Below are 18,490 nucleotides of genomic sequence, written 5' to 3' on the forward strand. Positions count from 1 at the left end.
TCCAAGAAATGGCATGTAGATCTTGGGAGCACAAGACTTGAAAGATGAAACTGCGCTCTGTAGCGCTGCCTTTGCTTCCCCTGTAGCCACATCCAGCCACCCGCTGCTCCTCCGGCTGGACGCTCCTTAAGTCCTCCCTTTCCCATCTCTGATGAGCAAACATCAGCTGTAGAGTTGCAGTGTGTCTCTGACATCACAGCTTCGTGGTCCCTTGGGGGAGCCAGCAGTGAGTGCTGCAGAAATGTGCCCGTTTACTCATGAAAAATCTAAGTTACTTTTAGTGGCGGCAGCTTCCCTGGTTTTGTTTTGTTGGTTGCAAGTTCTGCTTGCAGAAAACTTCACAGGATAAAAGAGTGGTGCTCTGTATGGAGTTGGAAGACTGAACTCAACCACTCAGCACAAGCAAAATTAGGGGCAGCCAGGGCTCAAAAACACAAACAGGACATGAGAAACTGCAACACGTACTTAGTCCCAAGTGATTCACGGGGTAATTTTGAGTAACAAACACATCGGTAAGGACTGGAGGTTTTGTTGCTCTTTTTTGGGACCATCCACAACACAAACATTGGCCAATCCACCCGATGCTTTCCCTTCCTTTGAACGCTTTGCCCAGATCCCCCAGCAGCCGTTCTGCGCCGCTCGCTGTGAACGCAGACAACGCAAATGCAGGCACAGCCACAGCGCTGCCCAGATCTGCCCATGCACGCAGTAGCTGGGCGCTCCAAGCGCAGACGTGCAGCTGGGGAGGCTCCGTAGGCATCCGCTCAGTGCGACATGGGGCAGGGATGGAAGGAAGGGCTGCGTGCAGAGCCTGGGTAAGGCTGCCTGGGAGCTGCGGGTGGCACCGAGCCCCTCAGCAGGGCTGCAGCCTGGCAGGGAGAGCGGCTGGCTGTCCGCGGGTGGGGGGAAGGAGATGTGTGATGGAGGCAGAGGGTTGCATTCCTTACCTGTGAAACAACCCCTTGAAATCAAATGCTCGGGGAATTCCGAGGTCTCTGCAGCAACATTTTGGTGGTGACAGTGTGAGGATTTAAGTGAGGCGGGCTCTGCAAAGGGAGATTATTATCTGCTTTTAGACCAAGAGAGCAGTGGGAAAAATGGACCCACTTTTTGCAAACCTCATCTTACTGATCCTGCTGCTACCTGGAAGGGACGCACAGCCCAGCGCTGAGTTACTCAGAAAGAATTGGTTTGGGGTAAATCGTTCCAGAACTATTCAGAAATTAACTGCTGTCTTTCAGATTTATAGGTCTCCTCATCCAAAATGAATTTTAAGTGTAGGCAAGCCCTAACACTTGAATTATCATGTAAGGAGGAATCTTACAGAGCAGAAGGGAAAGAGGCAGATACAAGGCTATGGAACAAGATCACATTTGGACTGAAAAACAGGCAGTAGGAAGTTTGGTCTCTGTTGGGGTGATGGCCTGCTGCAGACAGAGCCGGGCTGCACACACCAGCTCTGCGTGGGGCAATGCAGTGCAGTGCTGGTGCAGCCGGCTGCCACAGCAGGAGCAAACAGAGCTGGTGGTGCTGCTGGCTGTGGGCTGTGCACGCTGAGCCGTCTCAGACAGCCACACTAAATTACCTCATTAGCACCGCGGCGGTAGCCGGGCTCCTCGGCGCATACCTTCCTCCCACAGCACAGAACAGCTTTGTGTCTAATTAACCAAATCAAAGGGTCCCGGAGACACAGCTTACAGAGATGCCCTCAGCTTGAAGGCCAGACGCCTTCAGCGAGCTGCTGTGTGTGTGGTGGGACCAACAAGCCTTGATTTCCTATGGCTGGATGTCTTGCATTCCCCACGCCCCCACAGTCCCCTCGTCCCCCCAGCACAAGCCCTTTCTTCTCAGGCCCTCAGGGCCTCTGCTCCCCCTCAGCAGCAGGCATGGGGCTGCCCAGAGGGCTGCGGGATGAAGGAGGGCTATGGGAAATGGGGCTGGGGGCAGATAGGTGCGGTGCTGCCTTGCAGTGGCTTTTCGGTTACATTCTGCCAGTTTGCCAGCTGTCTGCCTCTCTCTGCTGTTCATCAGTGGGAGAAAGACAGGGAAATGCTGAATGCAAAACGCTGCTGCTCTCACTGGGATGAGACGTGTTGTGCTCTGCGTGGAGCACAGCACTGCTGCCAGGGCAAGAGCTCTTCCTGACGCTGCAGGAGGAAGGATTTTGGGGTGCTGTCTGCACAGAAGAGGAGACAAAAGTTGTTTTCAGGCAAATCCATTTGCTGGAAGTGTGGGAGCTGCATCCCTCCCCCTGCATGCCCTGTCTGCCCTGCTCCTGCAGTGCAGGGGTGGCTTGCGTTACAAACACTTCTCTCTTCCCCCCATGCTGGAAACTTGATTCTACAAAAACACTTTCAGAGCAGCTAATTACCAACCCTGCAGTGGCTGGGCGCTCTAATTCCTGCCGGTCAGTGAACCAGCCCAAGGAGCTGCTTTTTCTAAGTTGCTGAATGTACGAACGCAGCCCTGGAGCCATAACACAGCTGAGGTATTTTTTTCCCTGCACAACTTCTGGATCCATGTCAATTTTGGGAATTTCTTTCACTCACAGGGCAGAAGGAGCATCCAAAGATGCAGCAGGGAACCAGGCCTGGGAGCAGCCACAGACCTGCAGAGACACAGGAGCCCAGCTGGGTGTGATTACCAGCAGATCGGTTTGAAGGTAAAGCTGGCTCCTGCCAGCCCGTCTGTCTGTGATCTGAGGGCTCCCTTTGGGTGTCTCGGTGCGTTCCCACCTCCCAGCAACGTCCACGCCTTCAGAGGTTTCCTTGATCTGCTGGTTTGTATCCAGAGGGCTGCTGTGAAAACTGTTGTGCTGGTCAGTGGCTGAGACCACATCACTGCTCCCCGCTCTCCTCCCTGGCTCCCTTTCTCTCTGCCCCATTTGCAGACCGCTCCTCTCCCCTTTCCAAGCCCTTCATTATCCACCTCTCCTCCGCCCACCGCCTCTCATGCAGCACAGCCCGGCTCCACTGCCCGTTGCCAGCAAGCCCCTTCACGCTCTGCTCCTGCAAAGTCAAACCGGGTCACGGAGCAGACAGAGCTGCGGTCAGTGGCTCTGTGGAGGCAGATGCCATCACACAAATGTATCCTCCTGTGCTGCATGCCCGCCCGTCAGCACAGAAGGCTTGGCTACATCTCCATGGGCCTTTCCCACAGGGGCAGCTGCAGCACGTCGGGGGCTGAGCAGCGTGCCTGTGCGGAAGGGGTGGGCTGTGCCGGCCTGGGGAACGAGCCTAGGGCCGGCCCCGCGCTGCGGGCTGCCGGGCGGCTGCGGGTGAGGCCACACCGACGGCAGCGCCTGCAGCTCCCTCCCTGTTCGCCAGGGGGCGCCGCGATGCCTGAGCCCGAGAGCGGCAGCGCCCCCTGGCGGGCCGGACGGGGCCCAGGCGGCGCCGCTCGGGACCGACGGCTTCGGACGACGGCAGTGAGCGTGCGCAAGGAGTCACGTGGGAGAAGGGGCCGTTCTTAAGGCGGCGCGCGTGGGCGCCTGGGCAGAACGTAGCGGGGATGGCGCGGGGCGGTCGGAGCAGCAGGTCGCGGCCCGCGGCGCCGCCGGCACCCGCCAGGTACGGGCTGGGACGGGAGGGACTGTCTGTCCGCTCGTGTCCGCCCGGCTCTCTGACTCTGCTCTGTTCCGCAGCGCGGCCCCAGCGGCCCCGGTGCCGGCGGCGCAGCCGGCCCAGCCCGGGCTGATGGCGCAGATGGCGAGCACGGCGGCGGGGGTGGCCGTGGGCTCCGCCGTGGGACACGTCGTGGGCAGCGCCCTCACCGGAGCCTTCAGCGGCTCCTCCGAACCGCCCAGAGCGGCGGTGCCCGCGCAGGTAGGAGCCGGGCCGGCGGGCGGGGTGACCTTGTGCCGCCCTTGTGCGGGGCCGCGCCGCTGCGGTACGGCCTGAGAGCCCGGAGCTGCGGCTCACCGCGTCGCGCCCGCCCGCAGGAGCCCCGGCAGCAGCCCGCTGTACAGCCGCAGTCCCCGTACGGGCCGTGCCACTACGAGATGAAGCAGTTCCTGGAGTGCGCTACCAACCAGCAGGACCTGACCTTGTGCGAGGGCTTCAGCGAGGCCCTGAAACAGTGCAAGTACAGCAACGGTGAGCGCGTGCTGACCCCGATGGGGGGCTGCTGTCAGGACAGGGGCTGAGGGGGCGCGAAGGTTGCTGAGCAGCCTGCTGTGTGGCCTCAGGCCTTCTGTTTGGCAGTGGTTCTGCCCTGTGAGTGCCCTTCCTGTGCCCTGGAATGCTGCAGGGAGCTGGGAAGGGCAGGGGATTGCCCTCACTGCCCCTCGGGGGGGGTCACACAGGTGCTCTCCTCTTGTTGCCCTGAGAACCATGCTGCTGTTAGTGCACTGCTTCCTAATGCCTTCTGAGTTTGTTACTGGCAGATTTCAGTGACTGTGTCTCACCTTAGGCTGATCTACTTATGTTGGAGAGCACTTGCTAATTGCTGCTGACCTTGTGCTTTCTCCCCTGCAGGTGTTTCTTCTCTCCTGTGAAGAATCTGCTCCCCTGTAGGAAGGAGAAGAGCTGGTGTAGAGCCGTGTTGCCTGCAGGGAGTGAAGGAAGGACGGACAGGTGCTGAGCTGAGGGAACGGCTGGGAGAAGAGCCCTCTAGTGGTCCTTCACTTCTGGACTAGTAGGGAAGGAAAAGAACAGTTGAGGCTGTGGAAATTAGTGCTCTATTTATCATGGAGAAATAAAGAAGCTTATTTGGAAGTACTACCTGTGCATGTTCCTTATTTAACACGACGGCTGAAATCAAGCTAGCTGAATATTACCTGTTACCTGCTTACAGGGCGAGGCACATGTTTGTGTAACTTCTGCAGACAGGAGCTGCAGCCCAGCTGGAACTGTACCTGTGTGACTTGGTGAAAGTAGGTAGCACAGCTGAGATGGGGTTGGCAGTGCTGCAGACAGAGCAGAGGCTGGAAAGGTGATAGGAGATGTCCTGCAGTGCTTCAGAAGTGTTTGCATGGATAACCTTCCTGAAGAGCTGTTCTGACGAGCTGGCAAGGTGTGACTGGGATGTGTTTGGCTGGTCTTGCTTAGTGTGTTATGCAATGTTCTCAAGGTCATCAGCATCGAGCGGAGTTCAGGGCTGCTTTCTATTTACAGTCGTGGCAGCAGAACAAGTCTCATTACTGCTGCCTGCATGCTGTCTTTGGGAGATTCTGGTTCTTATCTGAGATCACTCCATATTCTTTATTACACAGCAGTGAGAGTGTAACAATTTCAAATACTTGACCTGTGAGCTTTCACGTCAGAATGGATCTGGAAACTCTGCTGACCTCCAGCTGCTGAACGCTGAGCAATTTCTGGGCCTTGCTGGAGTTCGGAGTTGTGAAGAAGGCCAGATGGAGATACTTCAAGTTGGCTGCAGTGTTTGAAGGTGCTGCCCCTTTCAAATGTCAGAGCCTAGATGCTTGGTAGTAGACGGTGTCCTGAGCTGCCCCTCTCCTCTCCCAGTGGTGCCTTGTGCTCTTCTGAGAGACAGCCAACCTCAGTTCTGCACTGCAGCTCTGGCTGCTGCCTGAATTCACCTGTTAGAGCCAGAACAGCCGTGGAGCTGTGCAGAGGGCTGTGATGTGGAGCAGGGCTGTCCCATGGGTGGTGTGTGAGGGGAGCTATGCCTGCACCATCAGCTCCCATGGAGATGAGATGGGTGCCTGGCCCTTGCCTGCTAGCTCAGAGTAGTGTTTCCCCTCCTTCCCCAGTAAGGATTCATAGCAGATAGCTGCAGTGCTTTCTCTTCCTGACAGAATAGGAAAAGTGAATTAATCTCTTCACTAAAACCTGAACTCAACGCTTGTAAATGGGACGGGAGGCTGTGTTGTGAGAAGTTCCCTGCCTCAGACGCTTTTAATGTGAGCTTGTTTCTGTGCAGCCTGCCAATAACTACTGGCTGAGAGCCCTCTTGAAAGCTGCATCATGGTTTCCAGGTGGTGATGAGGTTTCCCTGGTGTGTGGGAGTTACCTGAAATGCTGTGCAACGCTGCCCACTCTGAAGCAGACCCCTCATGGTGCAGTGGCTGAGCTGTGCCACCTTGCTGAGAGCTGACATCTCTGGTGAGGATGCAGCACTGCCTTTCACAGCTTACTGGCAAATTCAGATGTGGTGTTTTCTGCTTTGCTCAAGTTCATCTGCACCCCACATCACCTACAAGATCAAAACAGTCTGCAGAGAGGGATGTGGTGAAGAAGGTTCAGAGGTATTTCCTTGGCAAATTAGAGCTACAAAGAGGATGTACTGAGGTCTAGAGGGGGGAGGTACGCTTTATCTGCATTTTGGGATAGCCTGCAACTCTCATGCAACCTGTTACCCTTGGCTGCTTCTTTAAGGGAGAATGTCTGTCCCGGCAGTGATCACTGCTTACATTGGTGCCTTCTGTCCCAAACTGGCACTTCTTCAGGTGAGCAGTGAGGATCAGGCTGCAGCACTGCAGGTTCACCACCTCCTGGCAGTTGGCTGTAAGCAGAGAATGAGATCTGTGTGATTGCCTTGGATCCAGGCCCCCACCAACACAGCTGGGAGCTGCCTGGTCGCAGCCAGCAAAGCTGAGGTCCCTGCATGGCCTTTCAGCAGCACTCTGAGCTGCAGCATTACAGGCCATCCTGCCGGTGGGTGATGCTGGAAATGCTTCAGCTTAGGAGCTGGGATGAGCATTCTGATTCTGCAAAACTATTCTGCTTCGTGAAATACCTACGTCCTTTAACTTGGTCTCCTTAAATCAGAGTAGGAAATATCTAAGAGCCCTGTCTCTTGCTGTTCCGCTTCCAAGAACTTGTCCAGGTCACAAGGGGAAGGAGTTAAATCTCAGCTGAGTCATTCTGGATGTTTTGGCCATGATCTTTCACCCAGTGTCACTACAGAAAACTGCCAGGGCTGATCAACGTCAGCAGTCAGTGCTGGGCATCCAGCTCAAATAGCAGAGGGAGCAAAAGCTTTGGACCACGTGCATCTGGCAGCTTCAGCAGTGAGTGCTTCAGGTCAGGCAAAGGCTGCCTGCCAAGTGTGGGAATGTCAGCACAGCCTGCTCGTTCCTTCCCCTGCTGCATGTGCTTGCACTCCAAAGCTGAGGGCCAGGAGTAGAGCAAGGGGAGCCCTCCCATGAACCCGGGAGCAGAGGTGCTGTGCTGGCAGCTGTCACTGCCCAGTGATTTTTTGGCTCCGTTCAGACCAGCAAAGTCCCCGCTGGCAAGATCTCAGAGCTGCAAGGCTGGAAATGTGCAGTGGGGACAACCTGAGGGCATTCCACCACTCACGATCTTGGCTGCTGCTCAGTAACCAACCCCTTGCTCGGCCTCCCTTCCTGCAGGTAGCTTAACTCTGTGGCATGGCTTTCCTGTGTGACATCGTGCAGGGGTTAAATGTGTCCATCATACTTTTTTTTTATAATAAATAAATAGATAAAGGATGCTGATGTGCTCTGGTAGAGCTCTTATGCCCTACTCCCTGACCTCTGCACTGCTGTGCACATAGTTCCCTCTCCAGCGGGCTGCTGCCAGGCACCAAGAGCTGAATCAAAGCCGGTGTTTTCCCCACGTACACTGCCTGCGAGCAAACACAACACACACAGCACTTGCCAGAGATGTGTGGGCTGCTCATGCTGGGCGCCGTCCTGCAGGAGGTGGAAGTAACAAAATGTGCAGCAGCTGCATCTTCCACTGAGTTTCCAGATGTTGCCATATAGATGTTTCCCCAGCAGTGCTTGCAGGTGCTGTAGCATCATCCCCTTTTCCTGTGGAGATGCCAAGATGTGCAGGTGAAATCCTGTCCCACAGCTTGGCTGCAGAGCACCTGAATGGTGGGAACCAGTACTGATGCCGTTCCAGGGAGTGATCTGCAGAGCTGTGCTGTGTCACAGGGCCATGGACAAATTGCCTTTCTCCACATCTCCCCTCCTCACACAGAGAAAGGCCCTGAAAGGGTGCAGAGGGTGCATGTGGGCAGAGCTGTGCTCACCGCTCTGTTTATCTCACTTTTCCCACGAGGAACTGTGAAACCACAGAGCAGAGCGTAAGGCTGATTAGCAGTAGCCTCAGAACTGGGGCTGGTGGTGCTGCAGCTCTCACTACTGGGCTAGCCTAAAACCTTGTTTTCCTGTGACCTTGGTTTCCAGATCAAACATCTGAGTGCTCACATCCGTTTTAAGTGATGCCTCACTGTGCTGCAGGTTGCAGCAGCTGCTGCTGTACCAGGCTATGGAGGACTCATCTTTCCCCTTCGGGTGGTACAGCACAGGTCTTGTGAGCACTCACATGTGAGCCAGTGGATGACTGGGACAAGGAGGGTTGTTTGGGTTCCCCTGGGCCACGTTCCAAGGCACCAGGACAGTTCCCGTGCTAGCGCTTGGTATTTCTGCTCTCAGGGAGGTGATTTAGGGAGCAGCATGTGTCTGGAGAGTCCCTGGAGTAAGCAGAACAAGCACAGAGAGCATGTTCCTGTAAATAAAAAGCTGCTTATTAAAGGAAATTGCCCCCTTGCTCCAGCATTAGCACCCCTGCCCTGCGCCCTGTCCTGTGGCCTCAGCCTTGTGCTGAAGGCAGCTTGGTGGGAAGGTGGAGCAGATGGTGAAGCATTATGAAGGAGCTTTGCCCCTGCCTCCAGGGCCGTAGCGGCCTGCTCACAGGCTTTTCTCCTACTTCTGAATGCAGGGAACAGACCGGGGCCCCTCTTTAGCTGAGAGGCCTCGAGTGACCCCACGCCACTGGGCAGACCCCAGCATGGTGGTGCCTGCAGCCTCCCGCCCCCTGGATGCGGTCTGAAGCAGCGACGCGACACGGACAAAGCCATGCTGCAGGATGAGGCCGGCTGGTGCTGACAGCTCTTGGTGGAGCTGTTTCACACCGTTCTGCGCGCTGTGCGGGCGGTACTTCTGTGCGAGGTGAAAAACAAGGGGCTGCCTCCTGTCTCCGCTGCCGGCAGGGCATGGCGCTCACCCTCTCCTATGTGCTGCTCGCCTTCCTCACCCTGCTGCTCCTGTCCTGGGGTAAGTGCCTGCTCTGTTCTCTCTCCCTGGTGGGAAGCACTGGGACTGTCCCACTTCAGCCCTTTCGCTGGTTTGGGTTTTTTTTGGGGTGGATGTTGCTTTGAAACCATTACTCCCTCGCACTGCTCGTGATCCCGTTAGGCCGGGTCTCTTCAGAGCCTACTGAAATCAAGGCAAAAAAGAACAAACAGCTCCTGATGTATTTTGAAAAAGTTTCTGGATGCTGAACAGAGAGATGGACAGAAACACCCAGTGGCACTTAACGTGCAGGAGCTTGAGAACATGCGTTTGTTGGACATGATCTAGTGTGCTAATAGCCAAAAAGAAAATAAGACTGCGAGGTTGTGACAGTCCCTGGGGTGAAATGTTCCCTACTGCTTCCCCACTGCTTATTCATCTCTTGAAATCTTACCTTCAGCAGAGTCATTACTGTCTGGTAGCGCTGGGTAGGAGCTGTGCTCAGCAATGCTTCCTGTTGTTTCTGAGTGGGAATGCACAGGCCACAGTAACTGGGGAGGGGTCCTGAGGCTTTAGGGACCACTGAGCATGCAGATGATTCCCAGGCTTCCTGTGGCTCTGTCTGGAGCTAGAGAGAGAAGATTAGGGCTAGGAATTTCAGTCAGGGCTTCCATGTGCCCTGTGAACCCCCAGAGAGATGAAGGTGGTGGGGCAGCTGTCAGGCCTGCACCAAGGGGCACTTGCACAATAGCTGAAGCAATCACTATGGTGTGGAATGGAGGGAGAGTGACTGTTCCCTGCCCAGGAGCAGGAACTGGAGCTCAGGACAGATTTCCAGCTCTTATTTTCTGTTTTAGGTTCAGGGATTCTCAAGAGTCAAGTGGTTCTTGTGACAGTAGGAGAGCCCGTGTCGATGGAGTGTCCTTTCCACAAGTACAACAGCACTAGCAATCCCTTCTATGAGATCCTCTGGAGCCATAGGAATGACTTGAGAAGGGTCCTGCAATTTAGGATGACACGGTCCAATCAGTCCTGTGTGTATGACAGCAAAGGCCGCTTCAGCGGCGTTCTGGATTTTGGAAGCAGTGTGAGCTTTCTCAACATCTCAACCGTGCTTATGAATGACACTGGCCCTTACTTTTGCTATGTGAAGATAGGGAACAGCGATCCGACTACAAAGATGATTTTCCTGCTCGTGAGAGGTGAGTCCGGCTCCTTCTTTCAACACCGCACTCTTGTGTCCCTCAGAACTGTGCTCCTCTCCAGTCTGAGTGGTTTCACAAAGCCCCTGGGAAGTGTTAGCACTGTTGAACTGAGCTCGGTGGACAAGGGACCTGGCCACCCCTATGAACCTCTTTTCTTTGCAGGTCAGCAGCCCTGGGCGGCCCCTGGGGGCCTCAGCTACTCTGCAATTCAGGGCAGTAAAGTCACCTTGGACTGTGATTTCCCCACTAACCTGACTGGCAACTTCACAGACCTCTTTTGGCTGCACAAACGAGACCAGAGCCCATCCCGACTCATAGCATGGCACCTCAGGTCCAGTTTCCAGGTTGAGAACGGCAGCATTGGAAGTCGTTTCCAGAGCTCATTAGATCTGGAAAATCACCGGAGCCGTCTCACCATTACTGGGTTGGAAGAGAAGGACAGTGGCTGGTACCAGTGTCAGAGAGGCCTGGGAGAGCCGTCTGGCGGGCAGAGAGGGAGGGGAACCAACCTCACTGTGAAAGGTGAGTGTGTTTCCAGGGACCTCATGGGGCAAGTGAAAATCCTTCTGTGCCTCTTAGCCTTTCTATGTCAGTCACTCCATCTCATCTATGGGTTCAGTGACAGGATGGGTGTGAGTTTTCTCATCTAGGACACATCTTACTGTGCACGGTGCTCCTCATTCACCTTGCCACCACTCTGTTTGGGGAGCTGGGGGAGTGCAGGTAGGCAAGAGCTGGAGCTGCATCTGCAGCACACTTGTACCTGCATTGCCTGAAGGGGCTGGCAGCCCAAAGTACAAGCTGCTGTTATGGTGCAATGGCAAGGCTTTGCAAAGTCACAGAACATCAGTGCAAGATGCACAGATATATTTAAAGCACCCACACAACCACAGAAGTTCATCTGCGAGGTTATGTGCCTGTTGCTGCAGATGTTATCTGTAAAAGCTGTTGATCGCTGGTGATGTGACTCTTCCATGAACAAATTTAATCTGTACCTAATGACAACATAGATTTTTAATGCATGCAGTTTAGTGTGCAAAGCATCTTTTATCCAGTGTAACTCAGTCACAAAACCCGGCCCGGCCAATTAACACGGTTAGTTAAGATTACACAGTAATTTGGGCTCACCATGACTCACCTGATAAACATATGATGTGAGGACAAAACATGACCCTGTCTTGAGCTGTGGGACGTGCCATGTCTGTGCTGATTTGGAGCCAAAAGAAATGCGACTCATATTTCAGAAGACATTCTTAAAAGTTAGGCTGGTTCCTTGTGTTCTTCTTTCTGCATCCTCATGCTGAGAGAAGCACCTTGCATGACAGGATGGGCACAGCCTGCCTGCTCCATGTTGTTAGCCTTTTTTTCTTCAGTGTCTTACTCACATTTCTGAGCTGCAGAGGTCAGAGCCTGCTGCGTTTTCACTGAAACCACAAACCCACTTGCAGGTTTGCACATCCCAGTAGATATTACAATATGAGCAGCACAAGTACCAGCTTGCGTTCTCCTTTCTAGGCTCTTCATCTGTCCTGCTGGTGTGTTTGAGGAGCGCTGCGCTTGCTGCGATTGCTCCGTGCTTGTATGTTCTGTGTAAGTAATACTGGGCAAGGAACACATCTCCACCCAGACAACACCTCACACCTTACAGTGGCAGTGGCCAGCTCTGTGAGAATGCTGGCTCTTCAGCAGCATGGCCTGGTCCAATCCCTCCTCTGATTTATGTTGCCCTCTGCTGACACCTCACTGCATGCCCTGTGGTCTCAGCCAGGTGTGATGCACTGGGAACAGCAGTGACTCATCTGGGTGGCACTACATCATCAGGTCACTGCTCTCCCGTGCTGTCACTGGGAGGAGTGCAGCAGGAGGCTGAAGGCTCCTCCAAGCCCTGGTAAAATGTCTTTTGGCAGTTAGCATGATGCAGGATTCAGCCAAAGGAACTGCCTTTGGACTGTAAGAAGGAGTAAAGCGGACCTTTATAGCGGGGAAAAAACTGTCAGCAAAGAACCTTTGTGATCTGCCTCTGTGAGCAGAGACTGCAGTATAACTCATTTGTGCTATTTCAGCATGGGCTGCTTCTGCAGAACTGTGAATCCTCTCTGCTCTGTTTCAGACAGGCGTTATGTCCAGCTGAGGAGACAGAACACCTTGGCAGATGGACTGCATCCCCACTGTGGGCCTTCAGAGGCCATGGGCAGGGAGACCATGAGCAGGGAAGCCATCTACGTCAGCACTGGCAGCACGGAGTACAGCGTGAGTGTGGCCCCAGGCATCACAGAGCTCTGCAGGCAGCCAAAGCCCAGGGATTGCTGATTCCCCGCTGCAGTGGTACAGGAGCTGGTGGCCAGGAGCCCTGAGGAGGAAGCTGTGGCCATGCTCCTGCCTTGCGTGTGGGACAGCAGCAGATGTGAGGTTCCTCTGCTGCCATGGGGTAACCAAGGCCGTTTTGTTTGTTCACAGCTCCTCACTTTCCCAGGAAGGAACCCTGCAGCAGGGGACGTGGGACAAAGATGACAGCCCAGAAGGGCCCAGCAGGACACAGGGATCTGTGCTGCACATGCTGTGTTCATGGCACCATGGATAAATTCTTCTCCATTGTGTATCATGCAAAGGTCTCTAGCAGACTCCTCTCTCCTTCAGCAGTTGTTTCTCCTGTTCAATTAAATCCTCTTGAGAGCAAACCCTGTGAATGTTTGTTCAGTTTCTGCTGTACTTGGCTGTTTTGGCTCCTGGTGGAACTGGCTTTTGGCTACTGTGCATCTAGCCTAGCTCAGACAAAATCTTGCATCACCCTCTAGGGCTGTTACCACCTGCCAGACACAGCCACATCCTCCTCCCATGGAGGAAATGCTCGGCTGTTTTTTGGGGTGGAGCAACGCCTACATGGCAGCTTTTCTTGCTGAAGGAGGGAGGGAGAGGTGCTGTTGTCTCTGTTCTTACCGCTGTCCCCTCAATAATGCAAAATTCTGGAGCAGGGAATAAAGCACCAATTCTCACTGTTGTTGCCAAACCAGCTGCTTCGGCAGCTGTGGTGCTGCATCAGTCAGTGCCTCTGGGCTCAGCTGATGCATGGCACAAGGCAGAAGAGGTGAAGGCCTTCCGAAACAAGCCTCTATTGTTGTGACCTTGGTTTTGTGATCAAATCTCTCTGTGGTTGATGAAATCACATCAAGATGATTGTGCTGCTTTTGTGTAAGGTGGTATTTGGGTTTCCTCTGCCACCTCACAATTTCCTCTGATATGTGCTGGCTGTGGCAGAGCACCACAGCGCTCTGTGCCCATGCTGATGAGGCTGCTGCTCTCAGCAGGGTGTTTCATAACCAGTTGGGTATTTCTGTTCCTCGTGGGATGCATCCAGAAAAACCCTGCCTCCACTCCACTTTGGAGTACCCTGCTGCCTCCTGTGCTGCAGACGCACCATGCTTTGAGGTGGTCATGTTACAGTGGCTCTGAGGAGCATCGGCCATCACTTTTCACTCTTGTTTTTCTCTCACTCCTCCCCAGGGAGACTGTGTCACAGAAAATTGGTCAAGGTCACATAGAGGGAAGTCATTGCTTTTGTTAGACAAACTGATATAGAAGGTGGAAAAAATAGATAAGCCGTTGGGCACGTGAGCCCCTGTTGAGAGCACTGCAGCGTGTCACCATAGTGTCTGGTTTGTTGTGCCACACCTGTCCATCTCTGGGACCAAAGATGCAGTTCCAGGGTGGCCTAACAAGACAGGACCCTTCCCAGATCTCATGGCTCTGTTTTCCCTCCCTCACAGCCAGAGCACAACTAGGGCTGTGTGGAGAATTTGCAATCATCTCTTGGGCTTGGAGATGCCTTGGGAGCTGGGCTGCAGAGTCTTCTTGCACTGTGGTGGTGGTAGACAGGTGGGCCTTCATCCCTGTTGACTCTGGCAGCTTTTTGCTTTTCCAATCTGTAGTCCTTCTGCAGTGGGCACCAATTGTGCTGCAGCCAGAGCCCCTGAAAGCACGTCCCTCTGGTAGGCCGATCAGGTTTCAGTGTTGACCCCACTCTGTACCCTGTTTCTGGGGAGGGCTGCATGTCTAAGGATGTGACTGGAAGTGAGGATGCATTGGGACCCTCACCCCAATGATTAGAGCTCGACTGCTAAAGCTCCGTTGCAGCAAATAGAGCAATGTGGTGAGCTGGAGTCCCCCAGCCCCTTGTGTCATTTACATATGCCTCACCAGCACAAGCAGCACACACAGTAGCCCGGGCTTGTGCAGCACTGCAGTCTGTCTCAAAACAGCCTCCAGTCCTCTGCTCCTGGATCCTACCATGGTCCTGGGCTTCATGCTCCTGTTGCTGGTGGGGACAGCAGGGTCAGGTAAGATCAGCAGCATAGCTGCACTGACACTGGGGATGGCAGGCAGGACTGAGCTTTGCACAGGGGACCATCAGCTAAGAAGGGCAGTTTGTTCCAAGCATGGAGTGACCAGTGGGTCTGGGCAATGGGGATGCCTCATGGGGGTAGGGGAATGTTTTGAGGCTGGGGGTGTCAGGACACAGCTCCGTATCAGTAACCACATCCTTGGTGTGCACAGCCTGCAGGGCCCAGCCGGTGCTGACCCAGCCAGCTGCCGTGCAGGTGCTGCCTGGGGAAACTGCCCAGCTGTCCTGTGTCCTCAGCCCCCAGTACAACATCAGCGACTTTGGCATCACCTGGTACCAGCAGCGCCCAGGGCAGGCCCTAAGGTACCTGCTCTACTACAACTCGGAGCGAGACAAGCACAAGCCCGCCAGGATTCCTGATCGCTTCTCTGCTACCAAAGACCTTGCCCTCAACGCCTGCATCCTCATCATTGCTGCTGCCCAGGAGGAAGACAACGGTCACTATTTCTGCTCATTGCCCCTCACCACCAACTGGCTGTAGAAGCAGGGAGCAAACCCAGCTAGCTCACCCCACACAAATATGATGTGATGCTGTCAGCAGACAGAATGGCAGCCGTGGAAAAAACGGACAAGGCCTCCCTGCAGGCTGAGGCTCTGGCGCGGTTTAATAATGGTAATAAATGTAATCCGTACAATAAATGTAATAAAGATTTGTCCTCACACACTGTTTAGTCTCTAGATAGCCTCGGACCTCACGCACCCCCCACTCCCCTTGCCGCCATTTTGTCGCGCCTCACGCACCCCCCCTCCCCCTCGTCCGCCATTTTGTCGCGCCCCTCTCCCCTTCACAGAAGTCTGCACGCCCCTCACGGTTCCCTGCCGCTTCTGAGGGAAAAGGACGGGTGTAATTGCACGGGCATTGCTGGGCGCTTTGTACGAACGCTGTCACGCAGGGGGGTACTGCGTTTTCTATTAAATTCTCACAGATAACTTTCACAGCGCGAAGAGAGCAGCACCTCAACGCTTCGCGCCCAACGCGATGACAACGGCCGCGCCTCCGCACTACGCATGCGCAGCACAGCCGGGCACGCACTGAGACTGGCTTTGGGGGCGGGGCCAGAGCTGTATGGCGGTGTCACGTGGGGCAATTCGAGAGCTGCCATTGGCCTAGGGGAGGAGAAAATGAGGCCCACTACTTCCTGGCTACTGTAGTGCGCGTCGAGGGTAACGGGTTGGTCGGAGCTCTGTGGTGGAGCAGGATGGTGAGCGGGGGTCTTGAGGCCGCCTCCTTGCCCTGCTGGGCTGGCGCGGTGGCTCCGGGACCGGACTTTAGTGGTGTTTGGTGTGGTGCTCGCTGTCCTTTGGTGTCACTGGGTCGTGAATTCCCTCAGCTGGGTGGTGAGAGCCCATGGGGGTGTCCTATTATGAGTAGTCCTGGGGTGCAGTGTGGGCTCTTTGTGTGTGTTGAGGGTGCTTCCCTGGAAGCTAATTCTGGAAGAAAGCCCTGCTGCCTCTGTAAAAGTTGTTGGAAAAATCAAGCGCACTGGAACTGCTAACTGCCTTTGTACTATTGAGTGATATGGTTAAAACTCTCTCTTTCCTCGTGCTGTGTGTGAAGCTGGTGTTAGTGCTAGGAGACCTGCACATCCCACACCGATGCAGTGGTCTGCCAGCGAAGTTCAAGAGCCTCCTGGTTCCGGGGAAAATTCAGCATATTTTGTGCACAGGAAACCTCTGCACCAAGGAAAGCTATGACTACCTCAGGACTTTGGCTGGGGACATTCATGTTGTTAAGGGGGACTCTGAGGTAATGTTCTTGCTGTTGTTAATTCCTCTGTCCTCCATCTTGCAAACTGTAGTTGTCCCACTGAAACCTGGGAAGACCTTCAGCATTTGCAATTCACAACCACTAAAGTGTGGGGCTAGGAAGTAGGAATGAATAAGGCTGAAGAAGCAAAATGACTTTCTAGGCTTTTCTTATTGCACCTGTGGTAAGGGAGGACTTGATGTGTAGTGGTGATACGTGCACTCAACTTCTCAAGTTCTGCATGAATCTGCTTATGATTGCTGTGATGTTGCTGCAGTCCTTCAGATTGCTGCAGGAATAGAGAGCTTCTTTACTGTTGAATAGCCTTGAAGCTCCTGCTCTCCATGTGGTTCCAGTCAGGCTCAAGATCCCAGTTCTTTGCTCTGCAGTTACTCTTCTTAATACATGGTGCAAGCATCTGGATCACTGTACAATCTTGGTAGTAAAAGGCAGACTTGTGTTGTGAACCTTCATTGTGTTGGTGAGGTACTCTGTCTGATTTCTAACTTGTATATTTCTCTTTCTCAGAGTCTGAATTATCCTGAACAGAAGGTTGTGACTGTTGGGCAGTTCAGAATTGGGTTGATTCATGGCCATCAAGTCATTCCCTGGGGGGATGTCGCAAGCTTGGCATTGCTACGGAGGCAGCTGGATGTAGACATTCTTATCTCAGGACACACACACAGATTTGAAGCATTTGAGCACGAAAATAAGTTCTACATCAACCCGGGATCAGCTACAGGAGCCTACACTGCTTTAGAAACGTGAGTGCAATGAGCCTTGAACCTCAGATGTGTATCTGCCCTTATGAGTGCTGCCCAAGTGTTGCAGAGCACTGGTGAGATGCAGCGCCATGCAGGCCATTCTTCCCTTCCCCCAAGAACGCAGCCTAGCTCCCACTGTTCATAAGGCTTTGATTAGCTCATGAGCTGGCCTGGACAGCCTGGCACTGATGTGTCATGGTCACAATCCTAAACCCATACTGTGATGCTGTTGTTTCTTAGAGTTGCATTGCCTCCAGGTGTTTTCCAGAAGCTGTGTGCTGAACTTCTGTTGGGAAGGAGCCCCTCAGGGCACTGCCAGCATCTGAGCCTTCCAGAAGCTGGGGCATTCAGCCCTGACGGCTCTCTGGCTAATTGCAGCCTCTGAGCTGTGGTACTTCCCAGATGACTACAGCTCTTTACAATTTAATGTTTTGTAATATATTTCCATAAGACATCTTGGTAAGAGGTGTAAGCTATAAAGGGTGATTGACAAAGTATGTCTTTTTTTTTTTCCCCAGGAACGTCATTCCTTCATTTGTACTGATGGATATCCAGTCTTCCACAGTTGTGACTTATGTATACCAGCTAATTGAGGACGATGTGAAAGTAGAAAGAATTGAGTTCAAGAAACACTGATACGCGTTTGAAACTGCTCACCATCTCTCATTCCTCCTCTTTTAGTTAAAGCTGAATCCGGCCACGTGGGGGTGCTGCTGCAGCGGCGTGTTGGGTTGTAAATCTGCAGCCACGTGAGCTTGTGAAGTTCACAACTAGGGTTTAGAACAGGAGAAACTGAGTAAGAGAAATGGGCTTATATTTAATAAAAAAAAAAAAAAAAAAAAGTATATATATCCTGTATTTAAGAAGGAGGTGCTGTTGTTCCTGGCCTTGTGGAGTTGCAGCTAGTGGTTGCTTGGGACTGAACCTCTGTAAAATGAGCATAGAATAAAACAGTATTTTCATGTTTCTGGATCCTATTAATTGTTTGTAAACTGAGAAGAGGACAGGAATTCAGTCTCGGGGCTGGAAGGGAGCTGCTCTTTGCTTCCCAATGTGTACTACTGAAACCTCTCTGGATTTATCAGAGATGCTCAATGGACTCTTAACAGCACTGACTGTGGCACCTGACCTCCTGCTGCCTCCAGCCTCCCTTCCTGGCTGATATGCTTGTGTTGAAGAGCTGTGGGAGGCTAGGCCAGCTAAATAGCCTGGGAGCTGGCCAGGGGACTTGGTGGGAGGAGCAGGGCTGGGGAATGATGTGAATAGCAGGTGGTGCCACTGCTGTTGTGAGGAAGAAGGCTGCTTCTGCAAGTGCTGTGCAATGCAGGATGGCAAAGTGCTTCTGCTAGCCCTAGGCCCTTGCTCATGGCTGTGGTGGTGCTTAACAGTGCCAGTGTGCAGAGAAGTGGACATGTGCAGCTGCTCTGG

General features: G+C 53.6%; 4 protein-coding genes across 8 annotated transcripts; all 4 read left to right on the forward strand.

Moving 5' to 3' along the window:
• The first annotated feature begins 3,510 nt into the window (after positions 1-3,510).
• Positions 3,511-4,718, forward strand: CHCHD10 (coiled-coil-helix-coiled-coil-helix domain containing 10). Its single transcript, XM_042866048.1, has 4 exons — positions 3,511-3,569; positions 3,644-3,824; positions 3,941-4,094; positions 4,476-4,718. Exons 1-4 carry the CDS (start codon positions 3,511-3,513, stop codon positions 4,493-4,495), a joined length of 414 nt encoding a protein of 137 aa, XP_042721982.1. The 3' UTR covers positions 4,496-4,718.
• Positions 4,719-4,791: 73 nt separating this feature from the next.
• LOC122176999 lies at positions 4,792-12,861 on the forward strand. 4 transcript variants are annotated; one of them, XM_042866047.1, is made up of 8 exons: positions 4,792-5,388; positions 5,884-6,065; positions 8,655-8,989; positions 9,805-10,149; positions 10,315-10,674; positions 11,668-11,742; positions 12,263-12,402; positions 12,610-12,861. In XM_042866047.1, the coding sequence occupies exons 3-8, from the start codon at positions 8,929-8,931 to the stop codon at positions 12,661-12,663; spliced, it is 1,035 nt and encodes a 344-aa protein (XP_042721981.1). In that variant the 5' UTR covers positions 4,792-5,388; positions 5,884-6,065; positions 8,655-8,928; the 3' UTR covers positions 12,664-12,861. The 4 variants fall into 4 exon arrangements, with proteins under 4 accessions (XP_042721981.1, XP_042721978.1, XP_042721979.1 ...); XM_042866044.1 differs by having other exon boundaries at positions 5,939-6,065; positions 12,263-12,861; XM_042866045.1 differs by lacking the exon at positions 5,884-6,065 and having other exon boundaries at positions 12,263-12,861.
• A 1,576-nt stretch (positions 12,862-14,437) lies between these two features.
• VPREB3 (V-set pre-B cell surrogate light chain 3) lies at positions 14,438-15,033 on the forward strand. The gene is made up of 2 exons (XM_042865884.1): positions 14,438-14,486; positions 14,704-15,033. Exons 1-2 carry the CDS (start codon positions 14,438-14,440, stop codon positions 15,030-15,032), a joined length of 378 nt encoding a protein of 125 aa, XP_042721818.1. The 3' UTR covers position 15,033.
• A 643-nt stretch (positions 15,034-15,676) lies between these two features.
• LOC122176874 (vacuolar protein sorting-associated protein 29-like) lies at positions 15,677-18,024 on the forward strand. Of its 2 annotated transcripts, none has more exons than XM_042865833.1 (4): positions 15,677-15,753; positions 16,110-16,298; positions 16,827-17,062; positions 17,581-18,024. In XM_042865833.1, exons 1-4 carry the CDS (start codon positions 15,751-15,753, stop codon positions 17,696-17,698), a joined length of 546 nt encoding a protein of 181 aa, XP_042721767.1. In that variant the 5' UTR covers positions 15,677-15,750; the 3' UTR covers positions 17,699-18,024. The 2 variants fall into 2 exon arrangements, with proteins under 2 accessions (XP_042721767.1, XP_042721766.1); XM_042865832.1 differs by having other exon boundaries at positions 15,715-15,753; positions 16,101-16,298.
• Positions 18,025-18,490: the final 466 nt, after the last annotated feature.

The sequence above is a fragment of the Lagopus leucura genome, unplaced genomic scaffold, assembly GCF_019238085.1.
Source record: "Lagopus leucura isolate 7727_CA_CO unplaced genomic scaffold, USGS_WTPT01 Super-Scaffold_806, whole genome shotgun sequence".
Lineage (NCBI taxonomy): Eukaryota > Metazoa > Chordata > Aves > Galliformes > Phasianidae > Lagopus > Lagopus leucura.